This window comes from Neovison vison, chromosome 9, assembly GCF_020171115.1.
Source record: "Neovison vison isolate M4711 chromosome 9, ASM_NN_V1, whole genome shotgun sequence".
Taxonomy (NCBI): domain Eukaryota; kingdom Metazoa; phylum Chordata; class Mammalia; order Carnivora; family Mustelidae; genus Neogale; species Neogale vison.
Genome location: NC_058099.1, coordinates 95,702,973 through 95,722,215, shown reverse-complemented (window position 1 = coordinate 95,722,215; position 19,243 = coordinate 95,702,973). Strand labels below are relative to the sequence as shown.

At 42.5% G+C, this 19,243-nt stretch overlaps 1 protein-coding gene across 4 annotated transcripts in view; it reads left to right on the top strand.

Annotated features, from left to right (window-relative positions):
* The window catches only part of GLIS3 (GLIS family zinc finger 3), a 438,158-nt gene that overhangs the window by 126,601 nt on the left and 292,314 nt on the right, over positions 1-19,243 (top strand). For all 4 annotated transcript variants that reach the window (XM_044265977.1, XM_044265974.1, XM_044265975.1 and 1 more), the window contains one exon: positions 12,565-12,772. In XM_044265977.1, coding sequence (XP_044121912.1) covers positions 12,642-12,772 — 131 coding nt within the window. In that variant the 5' untranslated portion in view covers positions 12,565-12,641. The remainder of the gene's footprint in view (positions 1-12,564; positions 12,773-19,243) is intronic.

Here is a 19,243-nt window from a genome sequence, read left to right as displayed (position 1 = left end):
TAATTATTAATGTTAATTATTGATGGAAAGCGGTTTTAAGTTACATGCCACACATTGTTTAGAAATAAATTATCACATTTCTTATCTGGAACTATAGTAGATATTAAACTATTTCAAATAATCAATACATATTAATTTAGCAAGATCCTTCTTCTTCAGTGTTATAAACAAGAAGCCATGAATTTCTGGTTCATAAAGAATTTGTTTTGTGAAAATGTACTTTTCCCTCAGCTTTGGGTGGATTTTAAAGCTAAGTGAGTATGTTAAGAACTTTATTTGACCAAATCAGGTCAATAATTAAAAAGTATCTTTAGAACAAATATATACGTCATACAAAACACATAGGTCATACACAAAGCTTCGTAAGTTAACACTGCCAAATTAATTGTGAGTATTGTGCTTTGTCTCAAATATTGGTGTCTTTTTAGAGATGTAGTCTATGATCATCCTAGTTTCTTGGAAATGAACTTCTAGGGAGTTTCCGTGCCTTGTGGTTTATTGTATAGCTTTAAATGAAGTATTGTGTTCAGATTTCAGTGGGCAGGTATGTATGTACAGGACTGATGTTAACTCTGGGACTCAGAGCTGCTTGATGTTCATATTGTGTGTGTGAGGTGTGGGGACAGGAGAGGGTAGGGGAGGAGAGGAGAGGGCTGAGGGCATGGGTGGTAGAGATGGAAGGTCTCTCTGACTGATTGGGAACTGATAGGGCTTGGAGACATTGCTCTCAGAGGCTGAAAAAGTCAATATTTATGCTTCTTAGGAATTGTGGGCTTTTTGAGTGTTAGTAGATTCATTTCCCCCTGAGTCTTAAGTCCTGTCTGTTGGGTTTCCCATGGGCTGTACCCATTCTGATCAGTAGGCTCTACTGAATATCACCATAGTCATGTGCGAAGGTACCAGTCCTTGGTAACCCAAGGAGCTGTTTGGTTGTAGAATATAGGACACACAGTCATACGGTCTCTGGGGTTTGTTTAGTGTTTGTCTGGGTGGCCTCTGGGGGTGACCCGATTGGTGTATATTCGCAGTAGGGGGAGTTTGTAGTAGTGGCTCGAAGACCTTACCTAAGGTGGAAAAAGTAGGCTGATCCTGGATCAGTTCATTCTCTTTCTGATCTGAAAGACTTGCCCACTGACCTCATCCAGAGCTCAGTGTTTGATCTCTGTGAGCAGTTGATTCACTACTTTTGAAAGCCCCAAGCTCTGATCTCAGATTCTCTGAGAGATCTGGGAAGGTCTCCTTTACCTATATGAAGTTTATGGCCCGTTAAACCTTGCTTTCGATGGGCTCACTTCATTTGGGAAAGAAAAATTCTGCATTTGTAGAAAATGAAGGACACTTGCCTTTTTCAAGGAAGCTGCCAGCTCTTGGTTTCTCCAGAGAGGATTACTGGTGAAGACAGTTATGAAGAGAACAAGTAACTCTTTTGAATGCAGAACATGTTCTTGCTTAAATATTTCCCAGAACAATTCTAGAGAAATATAATACAGGTAAGTTTTGTTATGTTCTCATTGTGAGTTATGTTTACGAGAAGCAAAAATAGGATTAGAATCATAGAGGAGGAAGAAAAGCTTTTTTGTACCAGTGGTTTATGTTTTATATCACATGAATTCTAACCATTTATAAAATTATCTGGTTTCTTGCCCCTACTCATGGTTGATTTTTTTCTTTCTTTTTCCATCTAGAGACCTTTGAATTATTTTTATTCATAAGTGAAAAATGTATTACAGCTTTATTTCCTTTTATTAATAGTTCCTTCTTGCCCTTAACCACATCTCTGACTTTTTGGCGTGTAAAGTCCAATGAGCTCATGCTTAATCATGTATAAACAACCGTCTAATTATATGGTTTTGAATTTTCATTTGACCGACTAAACAAAAATGACACAGAAAAAGAGAGACCTGACAGCCTCCCCGTCTTTGGATACCTGGCCTTTCTCTCCCTCACCCTCTCTTCACGCATTTAGTAAAATGCATGTTAAAACTTATCAGAAAATCACTTTGCATTTGCCAAGACTCTGTGGCAAAATTGTTCTTTTCAAGGCTACGTGTCAAAAAAACAAATGAGTCGAGCTGAATTATATGTCTTCTTTACAAATTTCTTTCGGACTCTATTCTTTTCTCCTCTGGACGGAGTGTTACCTCAGTTCCTTGTGCTGCTGGTGTCGGGTGACAGAGCAGCGGGTCTTCCTGGAGCAGGATTTCCTTCATCCCTCCGCCTGCTCACCTGAGGTACAATAACAACCATCTCAGCTGCCATGTTTTCCCACCCTCCCCCAAGCCGTTCTGACACATTTTTGAAAGAAGGTAGTGGGAAAATCTTTCCAAACAAAGGTGCTCACTGTGTTTAAACAGTGAAGGAAAAAGCTGTCCATTCCCTTGGTCCTAGAGTTCTGAACAAGGAGCAAAATCTCTTTTGAACCTTGAGATGGTTTCCCCACAGGTAAGCATGGTGTGCTTGATAGAAGACAACCAAAGAAAAGATATACCCCCCTTTTATTACTATTTTTTTTCTAGATATTTCACAAGATGAGTACCTAAAAGAGTAGGTTTGACTAATTAGTATTTAACAGCTATGAAAGAGAAGAAAGGGAATGGGACACCTGTGAACTTCTGCAAAAGTGATCTATTTTCTCACTAATTCCTCAGCCTTAAAATGTAATTTGATTTCTCAAAGTCTGTGACCCTGAATCATGCACATCTCTAAGCACTGACTGATTTTATAGACTAGATGGGGTAGGTTTATTTGGATGCAGATTATATGGACTATATTTTGAGAATTTCGAGTGGTCTTGCTAAGATTTATATCTAAACAGTCATCCTCATGAAAATATTTTATTTTTAATTTTTTTCAGAAAGACAACGAGAGAGCACGTGCACGCATGCTCTTTTGGGGGTAGAGGGGAAAAGGGAGAGGGAGAGAGAGAATCTCAAGCAGATTCCATGCTGAGTGTAGAGCCCTATATGGGGCTCGATCTCACGACCCTGAGAGCATGACCTGAGCTACAACCAAGAGTCGGACGCTTACCTGATTGAGCCACCTAGGCTCCCCCTCAGTGAAAATATTTTAGAGCTACCTTCATAATTTACTTCACCAATGCATGTACAAGAAATGTGTTTTTTTGAATTATTTATTTTAAATCAAAACACATGGGCTTCCAAGACCGCATCTTGTTGATGAGCAAGAAATCTAATCTCAGTCATTTTTGCCTGGGGTGCCTAATGCCTTGCCAGGGTGAGACAAGATCCCAGCATCCTTGTACAGAGCAGAACATGCTAAGAGCTTTCCTGATTCATGGTCCAAGGGTCTTGCTGAGGTACCCACTGGCCAAGGCCAGAAGTTGCTGCTCTGTACATTGCTTGGGCACAGGGGCCTGCTGCAGCTGGAGCGCAGACCTGGGGTCTGCCCTTTGTACGTTTGTCGTGCAGCCATGAGCCCCCTCTCCCCCAACACGCACACACTGCCTTCCTTGACTTTGGGTGCCCTCCCCTTCTCCTGGCTTCCTCCTCAGGGGCAATCCTCTCTGTCCCCATAGCTTTTTTAGCACCTGGATAATCTCAATGGATTTAGGGTTCTGCACAGAAGTAGGAAAGAGGATACCGTCAAACAGTATACTTTTTAGGTCTCTGAGAATAACTTCTCTCAGACAAAGGAGTACCAATTACAAATCCCAGCTCAACAAATTTTCCTGCCATATTCCTGGACTGCCAATGGGCTTTAGAGCATAGAGTCCAGAATCTACATCCTAGAGGCACAGTGAGAGCCCTGGGGGACTTCTGGGTACTGTCTGGTTCTAGAAGATGGGTGATTGAATTTTTACTGTAAGAAAGTGTAATCTCCATAATCCTCTGCCTTTTCTCTGGGTCTCATGCTTCTGGGCCTCCCATCTGGACTTGCAGGCCCATGTGGCATATGTAACAGAAAATATTTGTCGTAGAGTATGTGTCCCTTTGGACAGTTTTGAGGAATTATTGCTTGAAGGAAAACAAAGGTTAGCCTAGCAGCTTTTTTTTTTTTTTTCATGTTTTTCTTACTTTTCTTACTGTTTGTGGAAGTCCTGTCTTAATAGAGCCCACGTAAGAATTGCATCTTGAACCCCTTCACGTTCGCAGATCACTCCCCTGCTTTAACCCTGTGAAATCAGATGGTAAGCAAGCATCGTCTGGCCGGTCGGTGGGCCCGCACGCCTCGGAGCACACACTCTGGCTCCGATCAGAGCCGCGGTACACAAATAACCCAGCACGGAGCAGTCCCTTCCTGCCTGCTCGGCTCCTCTGCTGCTGCTTCCGCCTTGCCGAGCTCTGATTTGCTTATTGAAACAATAGATCTACTCTCTTCCCATGGGATTGTTCGAAAATTTGTCCAGGGAAAAGCAGTAAAATGTGCTTACATTTCCTCTTTGGTTTTCTAGGCTAATTGTTGGTGAACTTTATTTAACACTCTTGCTAAACGGAGAGTCTCTGCGGAGCCCAGCAGCTTTCAGTTAACTTGGCAAATCATTACAAAGGAGAACAGAAGGGTCAGCATAAGCACTCTGTACTAATTAGTTGATAATTGATGTACAATAGCTGACGGATGGGACTTTAGCATATAAACTTGGGGAATGTTGTTTAATATATCTTTACATCTTTATGAGGTGGTTGGGAGCAGTGTATTAATAACATCTTATCAGGAGTGCCCGGTGGTGGGGAGATGGATTGAGGCTTCATGTCCAGGAATCCAGGGCACTAAGTGGTACAGAAGGGAATATGATATTTTTTAATCTCTCGGGGTATAAATACGATTCCATTTAATGCAGGGATCAAATGAAATGAGTAATGCTAGCAATTCCATTCTTGGGGGCCAACATTCCTGAATGCTGACTAAGGTTAGCAGAGTGTTGGTGTGAAAGTTATATCCTTTGTGGGGTAAGCTTGGTAGGTGCCAGCTGCACTCCGAAGGGCAGAGTGGTAGGAGAAATGCACAACTCGTGGGAATCTTCATTAATCTGGATTCGGCTTTGGCCTGTTCATTGGCTGGGACGGGGTAACTCACTTTGCAATGGAGTCATGAAAGTTAGGCTTCAGGGGATCCCCCCCCCCTTTTCAAATGTGACCTCCTGAATCCTTATCTCCCAGTTATGGAATCTCCAGCCTTATTCTAGCTCGCTCCCACAACTGCTGCCTTCTGCATTCTGTCGTTTGCCAGCACGTGGCTCGCTTCTGGTTCATGTGCCTGCAGCTTTTGTCCCTGAGTCCTCCAGGTGAGTCTTGGGACAGCGAAGCTTCCAGCGAGGCAGGCCACAGCACTACCCCAGCCCAGGGTCCAGGTGTGTGGCGGCGGGCCGGGGGCACCAACGTCATCGGGCTGCGTTGGTTTGAGGTGGAGCCTGTGAGTTTGCAGTTTTGAAAAGCTGCCCTGGAAGCACGGACAGGCAACGAGGTGTGGAGCTGTTGGGGAACACATACCATCCAGGTGGCCCTCCGTCCGTCTGCTTCTTTCTCATGGCCAGACAGAGTCGCCTCCTGCAGGCAGCCCTGACTTCTCTTCCTTTCGCCCCAGTAAACGCCATGCCTGAGCCCTTCTGTTGCCATGACTACCATCTCCTTCTTGTTCATGTGTTCATTCTTCCTTCATTTCTAGCTCATTGTTTTCCAAAGGCTGTTTTTGAATATCAGTCTTGGGTGAGCTCACAGGGAAAGAAAAAAATATATATTGCTTATTATTTGCTCCTCTGGGAGTTACATGCGCTTGCATTTTTAAAGGCTCTGAAAGTAAAGGCTCTGTAATATAAAGATGTAGTTTACCTTCACTGTGTTAGGGTTTCCCAAAGCGGTTTGACTGTGGATCTCTCCATGACCTTGCCTTATGTTTCCATTGAATATCCTTGGACTTCCTGAAGAATTTTGGGAAATGCCTTTGTGGTTAAAATTATTATTCTTCGCGGAACTATCTGGTGCTTGGATTTTTCTCCCGTCTCTGAATGCCTGTTTCTAGGATTCAGTTTCGTGCTTAATCCTACACCGGCCCTTGTCATTATCTGATTGTTCCTAGGTGTGTGTGCTTTGTCTCCACAGATTGTAAGTTCCCTGGAGGCAGGATGCTCTGTCAGTATTCCTTACCTCCCACAGGTCTTGTGCAGTTTTGAGCATTTGTAACATTTGCTGAATTGAAATGCTTTACCCTTGAATAGAAAACCAGTCATGTCATTCTGATTCTCACCATTTGGTGTTCTTAGCCATTTACCCATGCCTTGATGTATTTCAGAGTAACACTCTACACACTCACATATAGTCATTAAGTTGTCACTACTGTATCTCAGCAGTGAAACGTTACCAATTTGACAAAACACGGGCATAGCAAGCTGAGTATGTTTAGTATGCAAGAATTTCTTATTTCTAGTTTTAGGGAGGCATATGAATGAAGGCTGGAGAGAATCTAAGAATAAGGTATAATGGCAATGAGGAAAAAGGGAGGCCTGAAGCCTGGGGCCTATCTAGAGAAGGACAAGTCTATTGTGTGTTGAGGAGAAGGTCTTAGAAAGGGAAGTGTCAGCCTTTAGTCCCCGGTCACTCTGGAGAAAAGAGTTGCTGTAGACAATATCAGAAAGTACCAGAAATAAGTGCTTTAAAATAAAATATAATTAAAACTTACAGTGTATTTATTAAGTGCCAGAGCACTAAACATATGACTTATGTTAGATCTTTTAACCCTCAAAACAACTCATGAGATGTGCACTAGTATTAATCCCATTTTAGAGATCAGGACAGTGAGGCACAGAGAGGTTAAGTAACTTGTCTAGGGTCACATGGTCAGTCCATGGTGGAGCTGGGGAGCTCACCCATGCTCATAACTGTTGTGCCTATTTGCACTTGTTTTTTTTTTTTCCTTTTCTGTTTTTCTACTTTTCTATTTGCATTCAGTGTCCTGATGTGTGGTGACTTACTAACCTACCTCAGCATGAGTCTAAAACCTTTCCTTGAAATGCATGATCCTGGACTGGAAAACACTTGCTCTACAGGCTGTTCTTGGGATAATTGGTAATATTTGAATACTTGAATAACAATGGTATATTACATACCATTATTATGTCCTTGCTAAATGTCTTGAATTTCACGATTTTGCTGTGGTTTTATGTATTTAGCAGTGAAGAACAGAAATCTATAACTTATTCTTAAATGGTTCAACAAATTAGTAATAATACAGTAAGCTTATATAGAAGGGATATGGACAAATAAAGAGGTAAATACAGTTTATTAATAGAAAAAGTTTATTGTCCTATTTTTGCAACTTTTCTATAGTTTTGAAATTTTTTTTTAAGATTTTATATATTTATTAGGGAGAGAGAGAGGTAGTGAGAGAGAACACAAGCGGCGGGGAGGGGCACAGGGAGACGTCGACTTCCCATTGAGCAGGGAGCCCAACTCGGGACTCAATCCCAGGAACCAGAGATCATGACCTGAGCTGAAGGCAGAAGCTTAACTGACTGAGCCATCCAGGTCCCCCTATAGTTTTGCAGTGTTTTAAAGTGAAAGGCTGGGAAGGAAACCCAGATCCTTAGAGGTGGTAAGACATTATACGGTTGATATATGGTGTATTGGTAGTGTATGGTGGTGGGGCACATACTAACACATACTTACTCTTCTAATCCTCATTAACAACCCGATGAGTTAGGTACTACTACTGTCCCCATTTTAGGGATAGGACACTGAGACTTTAAAGACCTTACCCATTGTCACACAGCCAGTGAGTTGGGGAGGCAGGACTCAGATCCTGATGTGTAGTATTATTTCTGTCTCCATAACACCCTGGATTTGTGTTAGGTTGAACCATAGAGAAATTGCTTTTATTTGGTCATGTTTGAACTACATGGAAAGCCACCTCCCGTGATCCACTCTAGAAGCAGGGATCACCTCTTTTTTAAGGAACAGTTGGTTTGGTGTCCATCTCTGTAGCCAGAATAAGGGCTCCATGGGGCCCAAAACTCTGTCCATCTGTCTCCAGGAACTCCTTGGCTTATGGCTGGCCTTTGGTGAGTATCAGTTGAATGAACAGTAACAGCCAGAGAAACTGTGATTAGTTCTCCCAAACTCCCCCCCCCCATGTGTATGCCATATCTGTCCCCCCTCCCCATATCCGTGTCATTTTTAGAGGAACCAGTGGATTACCACAAACCCTTCTGAGGGATGTAGCCTCAGCAGGGGCAACTGCTACACAAACAACTGTTTGACTTCAAGAGAACACTTTTAACTAATGAAGATGTTAATTAAAAACATGCCCCTGCTAAAATGACCTCTTAGTGCAGAAACTCAGGAAGGCACTCCATTTGTACTCCCCACCAGCACGCAGTGATCTTGGCTGGAATGTATATAGTACTCAGAAGGCCATCTACTCGGATCCTAGTTTGAGCAGTAAACACATTTTAAAAAACATCATGCAGCCTCTAAAAATAAGCGGTATTTCAAAACGAAAACCGGCACACACGTAGTTGGCACATCTGGTAGACAGAAAAGCTGTACGGTTTGTTTTCAGGGAATGACAAGCCAAGGAACATTCAAACTTGGCCAGTTGAAAACTTTTCTTCTATCTGTGGTGACACCTGGTTTTTAAAAAAAGTTGGCTTGAGCCTTGAAGCAGAGAGAATATTGGAAGCGTGTAGAGAATTAAATAGCATCATTTACTATCTTGTTTTGTGCAAAGAATTGTAAGGAACTGTTTTCTTCTTCAGGAAAGAGAGTGGAACAAAAAAGCAGCAAGGGCATGAGCAGAGATAGTACGAGTCCCGACAATAACGTCTGACGTCCATTGAGTACCTAGTACCTGGTAGAAGGTGTGCTCTAGAGTCCTTTGTGTGTTCAATGAATACGAGATGCACAGTAATTTTAAGAGGCAATGTTATTTTTACTCCCACTTTACAGGTGGGAAGGCATACGAATGCTTCAGTAATTGCCGGAGTCACAGGACCAGCAGGGGTGCCGGGGCGGCCCCAGGACAGGCCATCTCCAGGGCCCAGACCCCAGAGCCCAGGCCCCGGAGCACAGCGTGGTTCCAAGCAGTCTGGTGGTGGCCATTGCATTTGACACTATGAGAACAACATTGGAGTTTGATGGCTGCATTCGGCACCACTGGGTCTTAGTCAAGCTATTCTTTGCCTCCACTTGTGAGACAGATGATGCCATTTTCCAGAACATTCTCACAGCTGGGCCACAAACATTACTTGTTTCCCACAAACTTATTGTTCACCCTCGTGCTTCATGGGTGCCATTTATGATATCTCTCAGAAGCTGTCATTCCTCTGTGGTTACAGGAGGTTCACGGTGGCCAGCGGATTTGGGATAGGAGGTGCAGGAGCCAAAGCGATGGGGATACTGGGAAAGGGAGGGTCAGGGTCTCCGTATTCCAGAGTGGGAAGATTGTCAGAATGTGTGAATCGGGGCTAGAGAGTTACAAAGGCAGCCTTGACCAGCATACAGTTCTGGCCCGGGAAGATGGGTTTGTAAGGATGTTCCCCGTGGGGCTTCATCTTCAGTTCTGACTGAGTTCCGGGTACTGTGGGGGAGCATCAAGGGACTGGCTTAGTTGGAGTTTGTTTTTGAAAACCAGCGCCGTTTTAGAAAAACAAACCAGGAGGGTTTCAGTGGAAATAATGTGTGAGTATTTAATATTCATGTACAACTGTCTTTTATTTTCATTCATTCATTAAAGATTTTGTTCATTGAGGTATTATTGACATGTAACACTCTAATAGGTTCAGGTGTGTGACCTAGTGATTCACTCTTTACAAGCACTGTGAAATGATCAGCGCAGTAAGGCCATGGGCCACCGGTCTCCACACACAGTCACACACATTGTTTTCCTTCTCTTTCTCGTGATGAGGACTTTTCAGATTTACTTCCTTAATAACTTGCAGTATGCAATACTGTATTATTAAGTACAGTCACCGTGCTGTCCATTACATGCCCAGGACTTATGTATTTTATAACTGGGAACTATAGGTCCCCTCGACCACCCCTCTCCCTGGAGCCACTAATCTGTTCTCTGTATCCACATTCACTCATTCTGAACTTCAACGGCAGACTTTTGTGTGTACGTGGTACAGGCCCTGGGCTAGGTGCCGAGGAAGCAGAGCTGCCTCAGACAAGGTCTTTGTCTTCAAATGCGATAAAATATAAGAGGAGAACGTGGCAGGCATGTCAACGCGAGAGTTCCCTAACGGTGCTGAGGCAGATGTGTTATGAGAGATGGGGCGGGGGGCGCGGACAAGAGGAGGACTTGGTCACATCTGCCCAGCTGGCAGTGGGGGCGGGGCAGCCGGAGAGGAGGTGACCTTTGAGTCAAGAGTGTGAAGATGAGGAGCTCAGTAGTTGGACAAGTTAGGGGAAGGGTGTTCCAGGCGGAGAGGAGAGCATGAACAAGAGGAGGGTTAAATGAAAAGTTTCAACAATCATACTTGTATTTAATGATTCTAAGGTGTGCATATTTCCACGTCAAAATATCTCTAAAATCTTGATACCATGTGCTAGGTTCATCAGCCATGCGTGTTCTTACCGGCACATAAAATAATACGAGGCCTTATAATAGATGGCCCCTTAGCTTAGAGGAGAGAAAGTATCAGTGTGCCTTGTCATCAGGTGCAATTTCTTGGTTGTGCTGTTCCAGCTGTCAGCATGTATTTGTTTTAAAGGCAGATATTAGTACCTTTTTATTGGGAAGGAGTCGGACATGAAATGACGGACGAGTAGATGATACTGAGTTTGACAAACTACCTGACATCTGATGTTGCTTTTCATAGTATGGCTGCTAGTGATGGAACGTGGGGAGGCGATTCAGGTGTCTCACATATTGGACTAGATAGACTCTGAGCCATCACATCACCTCTTTCCAAGGAGTTTGAAAGGCAAATGGCAGGTAGCTTGTTGGAACTTACAAAGATACTAAATTTATGATCATTGCGTAAAAACGTGCCCACTACTTTTGGTGTCAAGGTGGAGACCTGAAGGTACAGTGTTCGGTGAGTTCTGAAAGCAGAGAGACGATCTATGACTGGCCTCTCAAGGCACAAGAAGATGCATCAGATTGAAGGGGCAGAGAGAGGGGGTGAAGGGCAGGTTCTGAAAAAAAAAAAAAGTGTCTGAAAAAAAAATCAGAGAGAAATGTCTGTTGGAATAATGATCTTGGCAAGTACCCAAGGAAGAAACTAAGCATCCAGTACCTAAACTTAAACACACAGGCACCATGAAAATACACCCTAGTAGAATCCATTTCTGCGCTGTCATTGAATCCCTGTGTGGCCTTGGGCAAGTGAATTACCACTAGGATTTCCCAGAGGGCTGGACTAAAAAAGCAGGTTCCTGCCAGCTAAAAACTGCAACTCTCTCAGCATTTTGGAGATGTGGTTTCATTGACGAGAGCATGGTGATTGCTCTAAGGTCTTGTTTATCCTTTAGTTCTGTGGGCTCTTGGAAGAGAGTGTTACAAAAGATGACAAAGTCATTTTTTTGGTTATTGATTTAATTTCTGGAAAAACAAAATAGGAACTTATGTCCCCTAGGGCTAAGGAAAGTTACTGTGATGATTTTCCACTTACTTTGATCCCAGATATATCAATGATAAATATGGGGAATTTGATGAGAAAATTTTAGAGTCTGATTTGTTAAAATCTGACATCATATTTATTTTTGTTTGAAATGGGAACACAGTGTACAGTCACTGAGACTTGACCAGGTAGTTTGCAAAAAATGTTTGAGGAAGGACATCCATGTGAAAAGAATGTCTAGAATGATTCAACCAGTATTGTTATTATTATTTTTTTTTATAAATGAGTCATGGCTGTGTTTGACTTTCTCCTCTATGCTTTTCACTTCTCTGTAATGACACAGATTTTTGTGGGTTTCTTTTTTTTTCTTCCTTCTTTGGGTATATACCACATTTTACTACATTTGAAGATTGTTAGTAATGAAATGATAAATCTATGTTGAATTTGGTTACCATGCTGCTTTTAGAATAAGTGTTTTATTTATGGCTCTTTCATCCTGATGTTTTTTTTTTTAATTGGGTCTATGTCCAATGACCGTGTACCGAGATGAAGAGGAGAAATCAAGATTGAAGATACTCAGCCAAACTTTATCCCTTTAAAGAGACTTTTTGGAAGGCCAGAATTGGAAGGAAGTAAACCAGTTAAATAAGTGTTATTTGGCCATGTCCACTTTCCTTGGTGGGCAATTCAGGATATCAGCTATTCTAGAAGAAACTTCTAGATATAAGTAATCCCATCTACTTACCACCTTGACTCTTTAGGTAGGGAGATGATAAAATATGATTCTTCATAACTGAGTACTTATACATAGAAGGAGCAAAATGCAAGCAAATTTTGTATGAATGGTAATTATCGAAGGGTTTTTACCGTGGCAATGGCTTTCTCATTAGAAATACAGAAAGCGTTGGGTATCACTAATACTAAAAATGAACAAAAAGGTGATCCGAGGACTGTCTTGAACGAGGAGTCCTGAGAGAACTGGGCACGGGTGTATTTACTGATTTCTGATGTAAGGGACATGAAAGCTAACCTGATTCATTTGTTTTTAGGGGCTCTTGGCTTTGGGCCTCAGTGCAAGTCCATTGGAAAAGGCAGCTGCAACAATCTAGTGGTCAGCAGCAGTGCCATGATGGTTCAGCGACTGGGACCCAGTTCACCTCCAGCAAGCCAGGTCTCTACAGCATGCAACCAGATCAGGCCTAGCTTACAGAGGGCACTGAATGCTGCCAGCCTGCATGTACCTCCTTCAGATACCAGGTCTCAGGTTACTTTTTTTTTTTCTCCCTTCCTCTGGTATAATCACACCCCACGTGTGTTTTCCCTTCCCTTCCTGAACACATGCATACACAACAACACACCACACACACACACACACACACACACACACACACACACCTGCTCCAGCAACTCTTTTAATTTGAGATTTGTAGGGAAATGTGTATAAAAACAAAGTATGTGTCATTATATCCTCTATAATTGGGAAGAATGGCTTCCTCCTAGCTGTCTTGTAGTGTGAGTGTAGTCAATACCCTGTTTGAGACTTTTGGGACTTTGTGACAAAAGCCCAGTGTGTAAACGTGGCACTTTGGTGAGCTAGAGAATTGTGATGGGCCACGTACATCTCTTACCTGCTCATTTTCTAGGGTATGGGTTGCAGTGTCCCCAGGCTTCTTTACCATCTGTTTTGTCTGTCCATCTATCCACCTGAATATCTATTAAGTACCTGCTACCTGCACAATATAATAGTTGAAGTTTAGGGAGATGGTAGAAAAAGTAAAGAGAGAAGTCATGAATTTTGAGACTTCATAATGTGTCTGGGAAGACACACTTTCACGCATGAATTACATAGCATTTCAACATAATGCCTGATTAGGTGCCAGAATAAGGGGGGTCCAATAAATGCCGTGTGTCATTCCGTATGGGAGAGAATTGAATGGGAAAGGGAAATCACCCTTTCAGACACATTTTTATATCTCTCAAGGTTGATAGTATAGGGGACATAAAACCAAAACACTGCAATGTGTAAGGTCCATTTCCATGTTTGAAATGAATTATTTCATCTTATAAGTAGCCTTCTTGGGGAAAGCGTTTTTACCTCTTAGTCCTGCCTCTGCTCTAGCTGTGCATTTGCAAAGGAATCCGACTCTATGGGCCTCTGCTTCCTCTTCTTGGAGGCTGGAATCTGCTGAGATGTGTCACAGCTGTGGGGTCCCGTGTCATCTCCCGACCTTTCTCCTCTTCCTCCTGTGTCCTTTCCTTCTTGTATCTCTGCCCTGTCCTCCTAACCGCTACTTGAGACTCAGAAATCGTAGTTCCTGGATCCTTTTTTTTTTTTTTTCCCCTCAATGCCAGTTTTTTCATGAGATGGAAACTTGTTTTTCACCTAAGAATTTTTGTGATGGAAGCTGCTGCTGTCATTTTCCCATTGATGATTATGCCTTCAGGGACTCCTCAGACTTGCTGAGTGTTGCATGTAAAATTAACGGTACTCGGGTGGTAGGTGTCATTGAAAAGCCTTCAGCTTCCTTTCTGTGGCAAGTCCAGCCCATGCCTTGAAGGCAGAGAGTCATAATTAACGGAGAAAGTGGTGGTAGGCCTGGCGAGCGCTGCCCCAGCCACGTGCCTTATGCAATTCCTTTCATGGGTCGGCCAGAGAAGGGTCATTATCTCAGTGTTTTCTGGCATATTTGATTCCTTAGCATAATTTTATATCCTTAAAGGACAGCATCTTAAAGATGCATTGACATGTGTTTTTGACTGTGTATTCTTTGAGTCCTCCAATGGAAATAATTCTTTGGCAGGATGAGCAAAGAAACAGGAGTTGCGAGGTCAGGTGGCTTGGCAAAGTGGGGAAATTACTTTTAGCAATCTGGGAAGGTTGCATTTATTTGTGATCCTTAAATTGGCTTGTGTGTTCCGTCAGGAGAAAGAAGGGTAGGAGGCAGCAGTTCAGCTTAAGGGCATTTTGCTGTCTAAAGATAAAGAGAGAGGAATCATCTCTGTGTGTTTTCCACTGGAGACACGCCAGAGGAAGTGGCTTGGGAGGGGGCATGTGCTGTACGCTGTGAGGGATGGCTGTCCTCTAGAAAGCTGTAAGATTTATTGTTTTTTCCTGGTTATCTATGTACTTGTTATTCATTGTAGAAAATATGGAAAGTATGGAAGAGCACGCCGTAGGGGATGGTCGTCATCCTGAAGCTGCCACCCATAGGCAACTGTGTGACCGATTTGGATACATTCCCTTCCCGTTGCACACAAATGCATTCACAATAAGCACAGGTTTTCCTTTCCACCAAATTGACCTATAATTACTGACATCGTGTTATAATTACCACTTTTTTTTTGGTTCATAAAAACACCTTCTTCTGTAGTGAAAACCTTCTTCAGTATAGTATAATGGCTTCTTCCTGCCCCAGATTGCATTTTATTAAAAAAAAAAAACCCTCTAACTTCTATTTTGAAAATTTAATTTTAAAAATTGCATTTGGAGATGTCCAGTTTTGTGGCTTTTGCTCTGTATTCCCAAATTGCACTGTAGCAAAGATCTACCCACTGATACACTCACCAGTCATCTGATAGTTTCTGTTTCCTTACTAAATACTAGGAATTATTATGATACCTTTTGGCAATTTGATGTACAAATTGTTACTTTATCTTGAGTTTTCTTAATTATTGATAATATTGAGTAGTCTCCATAGATTTACTGCTTGTATTTCTTCTTTTGACGTCCTTTGACTGTCTCCTAGAGCACTCACTTTGGAAGAAGCACTCTTCTGTAGCTTCACTGGGTCCTGTTTAATGCGGTGATGCACTGATGCTGTAGGTTTGCCCTTACTAGCTTCTCAGCCATTTTTGACTAGCCCCATTTGATGACACATGCAGACTATACCTTACCTTCTTGAAGATCCAGAAGCCATTCTTGATTTAGGCATTGCCAAAAGTCTGTAATACAGAGGCCATGGTATGTCTGTACCCTGAAGTGACAAGTACTGATATGATAACATCACACAGTGGTTTCACATACCATACAAGAGAAGTTGGGCAACAGAAGAGATTGGACGTCACGGGTTTTGTAGGTTTGGCCATCCTGGTGCTTTCACATACATTGTTATTCTACCTCTTAGGATCTAATATTCATAAACCAGCTGCAGATATTACCTCTGATTTATAGATGATGGACCAAGACAAATGCTTTGCCTAGTGTCACTTAGCTTGTCATTTACAAAGTGCAGCCATGAATCTAATAATGTCATTCTGGATCTCAAAAGACAGCACATTTTTCTCTCCTAGACCAGACATTCTTGGAGGTGATTTCTGGTGGTAGACTTTCTTAGGGTTTCCTTTTGGGTTGGAGTAGGCCTGCAAAGCTCAGAGGAGGCCAAGGGGGCTGAGAATGGACTCTGGGCCCTCTGGAAGTTCTAATGCTTTACAAAGCCAAACTGTCTTCAGATGCAGTGCTACCTCTGGGGGATTTGCCCCCGCACAGAGATGAGAACTCACAGGTAGCCTAGGACTAGTCTTTCCTGTGACATAGATAATGCATATTCTCTTGAGGATCAGTTTGAGGAATTCCATGTGATCCAAAAGTATTTCTTTTGAACTTGGCATTGAACCAAGCAATCAGGCTTGGTCATCATGTCCCTCATGGCACCGTGAGAGTCACTGAGATCTTGCCTCACCAGTCACCTTATCCTGTTTCCCGGACGGTGTAGGAGGTTTTCATATTGGTTGTGTTTGGTTTGAGCTATATCTCTTTCCTTTGCTATAGATCCAAATTAACCAGTCACTAGAAATAACATCCTTGGGAGCAGATGAACATACGGAAGTGGAGATAGTCTTGTCTGTGTGTCCGTCTCTTTCCCAGAGGCCTGGCATGTGCAGCAGCAGGGGCGGTAGGAGAAAGTCCCTGGGAACTTTTAAGTCATTCAGCACGTTGTCACAGAGAGAGAGAGTAGAAAACATGGGTTCTAAGCACAGCTTGTGTGACTTCAATCTGTTAATCAGGCGGAGCATTATGGATCACATTTGGGGTGTGATGCGGGAAGAACAACACAGGACCTATGGGATCTAGCGAGGTGACAGCCTATCCAGGGTGTATGTGTGGGGGGGAATGCCAGTGGAGGGAAGTCACAGAACCTCAGTTCTGTTCTCTGTAGAGGTTATTTTAAAAATCGACTTTCCTCACCTCACTATGTGTATCGCTGTGTCAAATGCGATCATATGTATGGAAAATGCCTTGTAAGCTACAAACGATGGCTGTTTGTTGTTCTATTGATAATTCACCTTCACTTAATAAACAATTTTTGGAAACTTATTATACCTATTATGTATCTCATACTCTGGTGGGTACCATGGAGATAAAAACAATCCCTTCTGTTGAAGGGCTTTGAATTTCCCTCAGGAAGATCACACCCCCAGACGCCCGCAGTGCGCTGTATCTGAGGCACTGTATTTGCGCTGTATTTGTACACCTGCTTCGGAAAGAGGACGCTTCTGAGACCTGGTGTATGTGGGGGAGGTTTCAGTGATTAGAACTTCGAAAGATGGAAAGTTGTGGGTCGTAGCACACGAGGGAGATTGCGGCTGGGCAAAGGCCATTTGTTGGAAGTTATGGTCGTGTTAGATGTTTGAGAGTTCTCTCTTCATATTATTGCTGTCATGAAGAGAAGATAGGATTTGCTTTCTGAAAGTATGTGGTAACTGTCTTAGAAGACAGATGTCTGAGGAGTTACGGGGACGTGTCAGTGTGGGGTTATGATCAGATTTAAATCAAGCCGTAGTTAGATGTAATTGGGGAAAAATAAGAAATATCTCTCAGCAATAGAACAGATGAACATGTTGCACTGTAGGCTGCCCTCAAACTAGATAATATAATTTCACATGCAGAGAATATGCAGGCGGGTAGAATACTTTCTGCCTGAAATTCACCGCTCAAAAATCTGAAATGCTCCAGTATGACAGTGGCCAGGCAAATATGCCATTTGGGAATGTTCTATAAACCTTCTCAACCTCAGGGTGTAAAGCAAAGTCAGTTGTCTTTGCCTCATATATGACACGACTACTGATTTGGCTTGGTCAGAAAGCAATTCCTAAATCTCCCTGGGGAAGGGACCAAAAGGCCCTTGACATCCAATCACCAGGAGCCTTCAGCTGAGCTCTGCAGGGACGGCTGCCTGCTGTGGGTGTGCTGGGAAAATAATTGGAAGTATCCACAGGGAATTAAAAAACAGATGGTTCAGAAACCACTTTGGGGCTTGCAAAACGACCTCAGCCCTAATATAAGAATGGGGACGGTGACAAATCTGTGTCAAGGGCAACTGGACGTAAATTCTTGCTGTGTTTGTCATTGGTAAACATTACTTCACTCGGTGGAAACAGCACATTGGTAACAGTGTTATCTATCTTCTTATACTGTGCATTTGAGGGTTGAGGTGTTTTCTGAAACCTCGTGCTTGTAGGAAACAGTGTTCCGGCTTCCATTTTGTGAGAGGGAGTAAGAGGAACCGATGGGACAAGAATGATTCTCTTTTCCCTCCGTTCTCTTGCAACAGGTTTCTGAATAACAGCTGGAGGGAGTGAATGAGTTCATTCCTGGGAAGAGAGACATTCTGTTTAATATTTTGTTTTGGTTAATTAATTAATTTATTTTTTGGTTGGGAAAAAAGATCTCTGTAGAAAGCCAGTGCAGGCACATATGCGTAAACTGGGTTTTTCTGATCCACACCATGTCTGAGTTGGGACATGGAGCGAATGATAGCTAGCCTCTTTGTGACAGATTTACATCCAAGGGATGTAGCTTTTCCTTTCAGTGATTTTTAAGGCAATGATGTCATAGTAAAGCTAGGTGAGTTTTAAAGTGTTCAGACTACATCACAGGCCATTTTGATGTGTAGGTCAATCTTGGGTATGCAGGTAGATGTGGCACATGCTTTGTACAGGGTATGGAGAACAGGAGACGAATCACTGCACAAGTGAACTCCTAAAAGGGATAGATCTCTTCTTAGTCCAGAGCTGCTCTGATTCAGTGCAAGAACACGAGGAAAACCCCAGACTAGCAAGTGTAATTAAACCCTGCAAGGCCCAAACGTATTATACCCCATACGACTTGATCTCAGGCTGTCACTCTCTTCTGTATCACAGCTCTATTCCGTATGTATTTTTTCATTTCCTGGTGTGATTGGATGCTATGACTGAGTGCTGACTGAGTTACTGTCTTTTAAAGAAATCTTTAGAATTCCTTCTCATCAGTGAAATGAAGTTGTGAATTTATTATTGGATCCCCTAGATGACCCTTCGACTTGGAGGATATACTTTTTTTCAAATTAAGCATTGGTTTAGGTTTTACTTAACTGAATAGATTTTGCTCAAAGGCTGAGGCTCTGTTTAGACTTGTAGTCCCTGCCATGCCTATTTGTAATACGCTGTATACCATAAGCACTTACTAAATACTCGCTTATTCACTTTGCCATGACGGGCAATTAGAGACTCCCTGGTCTCTAATTCTTCCCGCATAACATTAAAAAAAAAGATATTTAAAAATAAAGCAAGGACTATTTATCATTAAAGTATTAAGATTATTTATAACAATAGATCTTTTGTTTTATTATTCCAGTGAGCATTAGCCCTATTGTCCCTCTTGGTAAAATGTTATTTACCTGGAACTAAAAGCCTTGGGTTTTATCTTAGCGAAAGAATGTGTGTTTAGCCGAGAATGTAATTAGGGGAAAT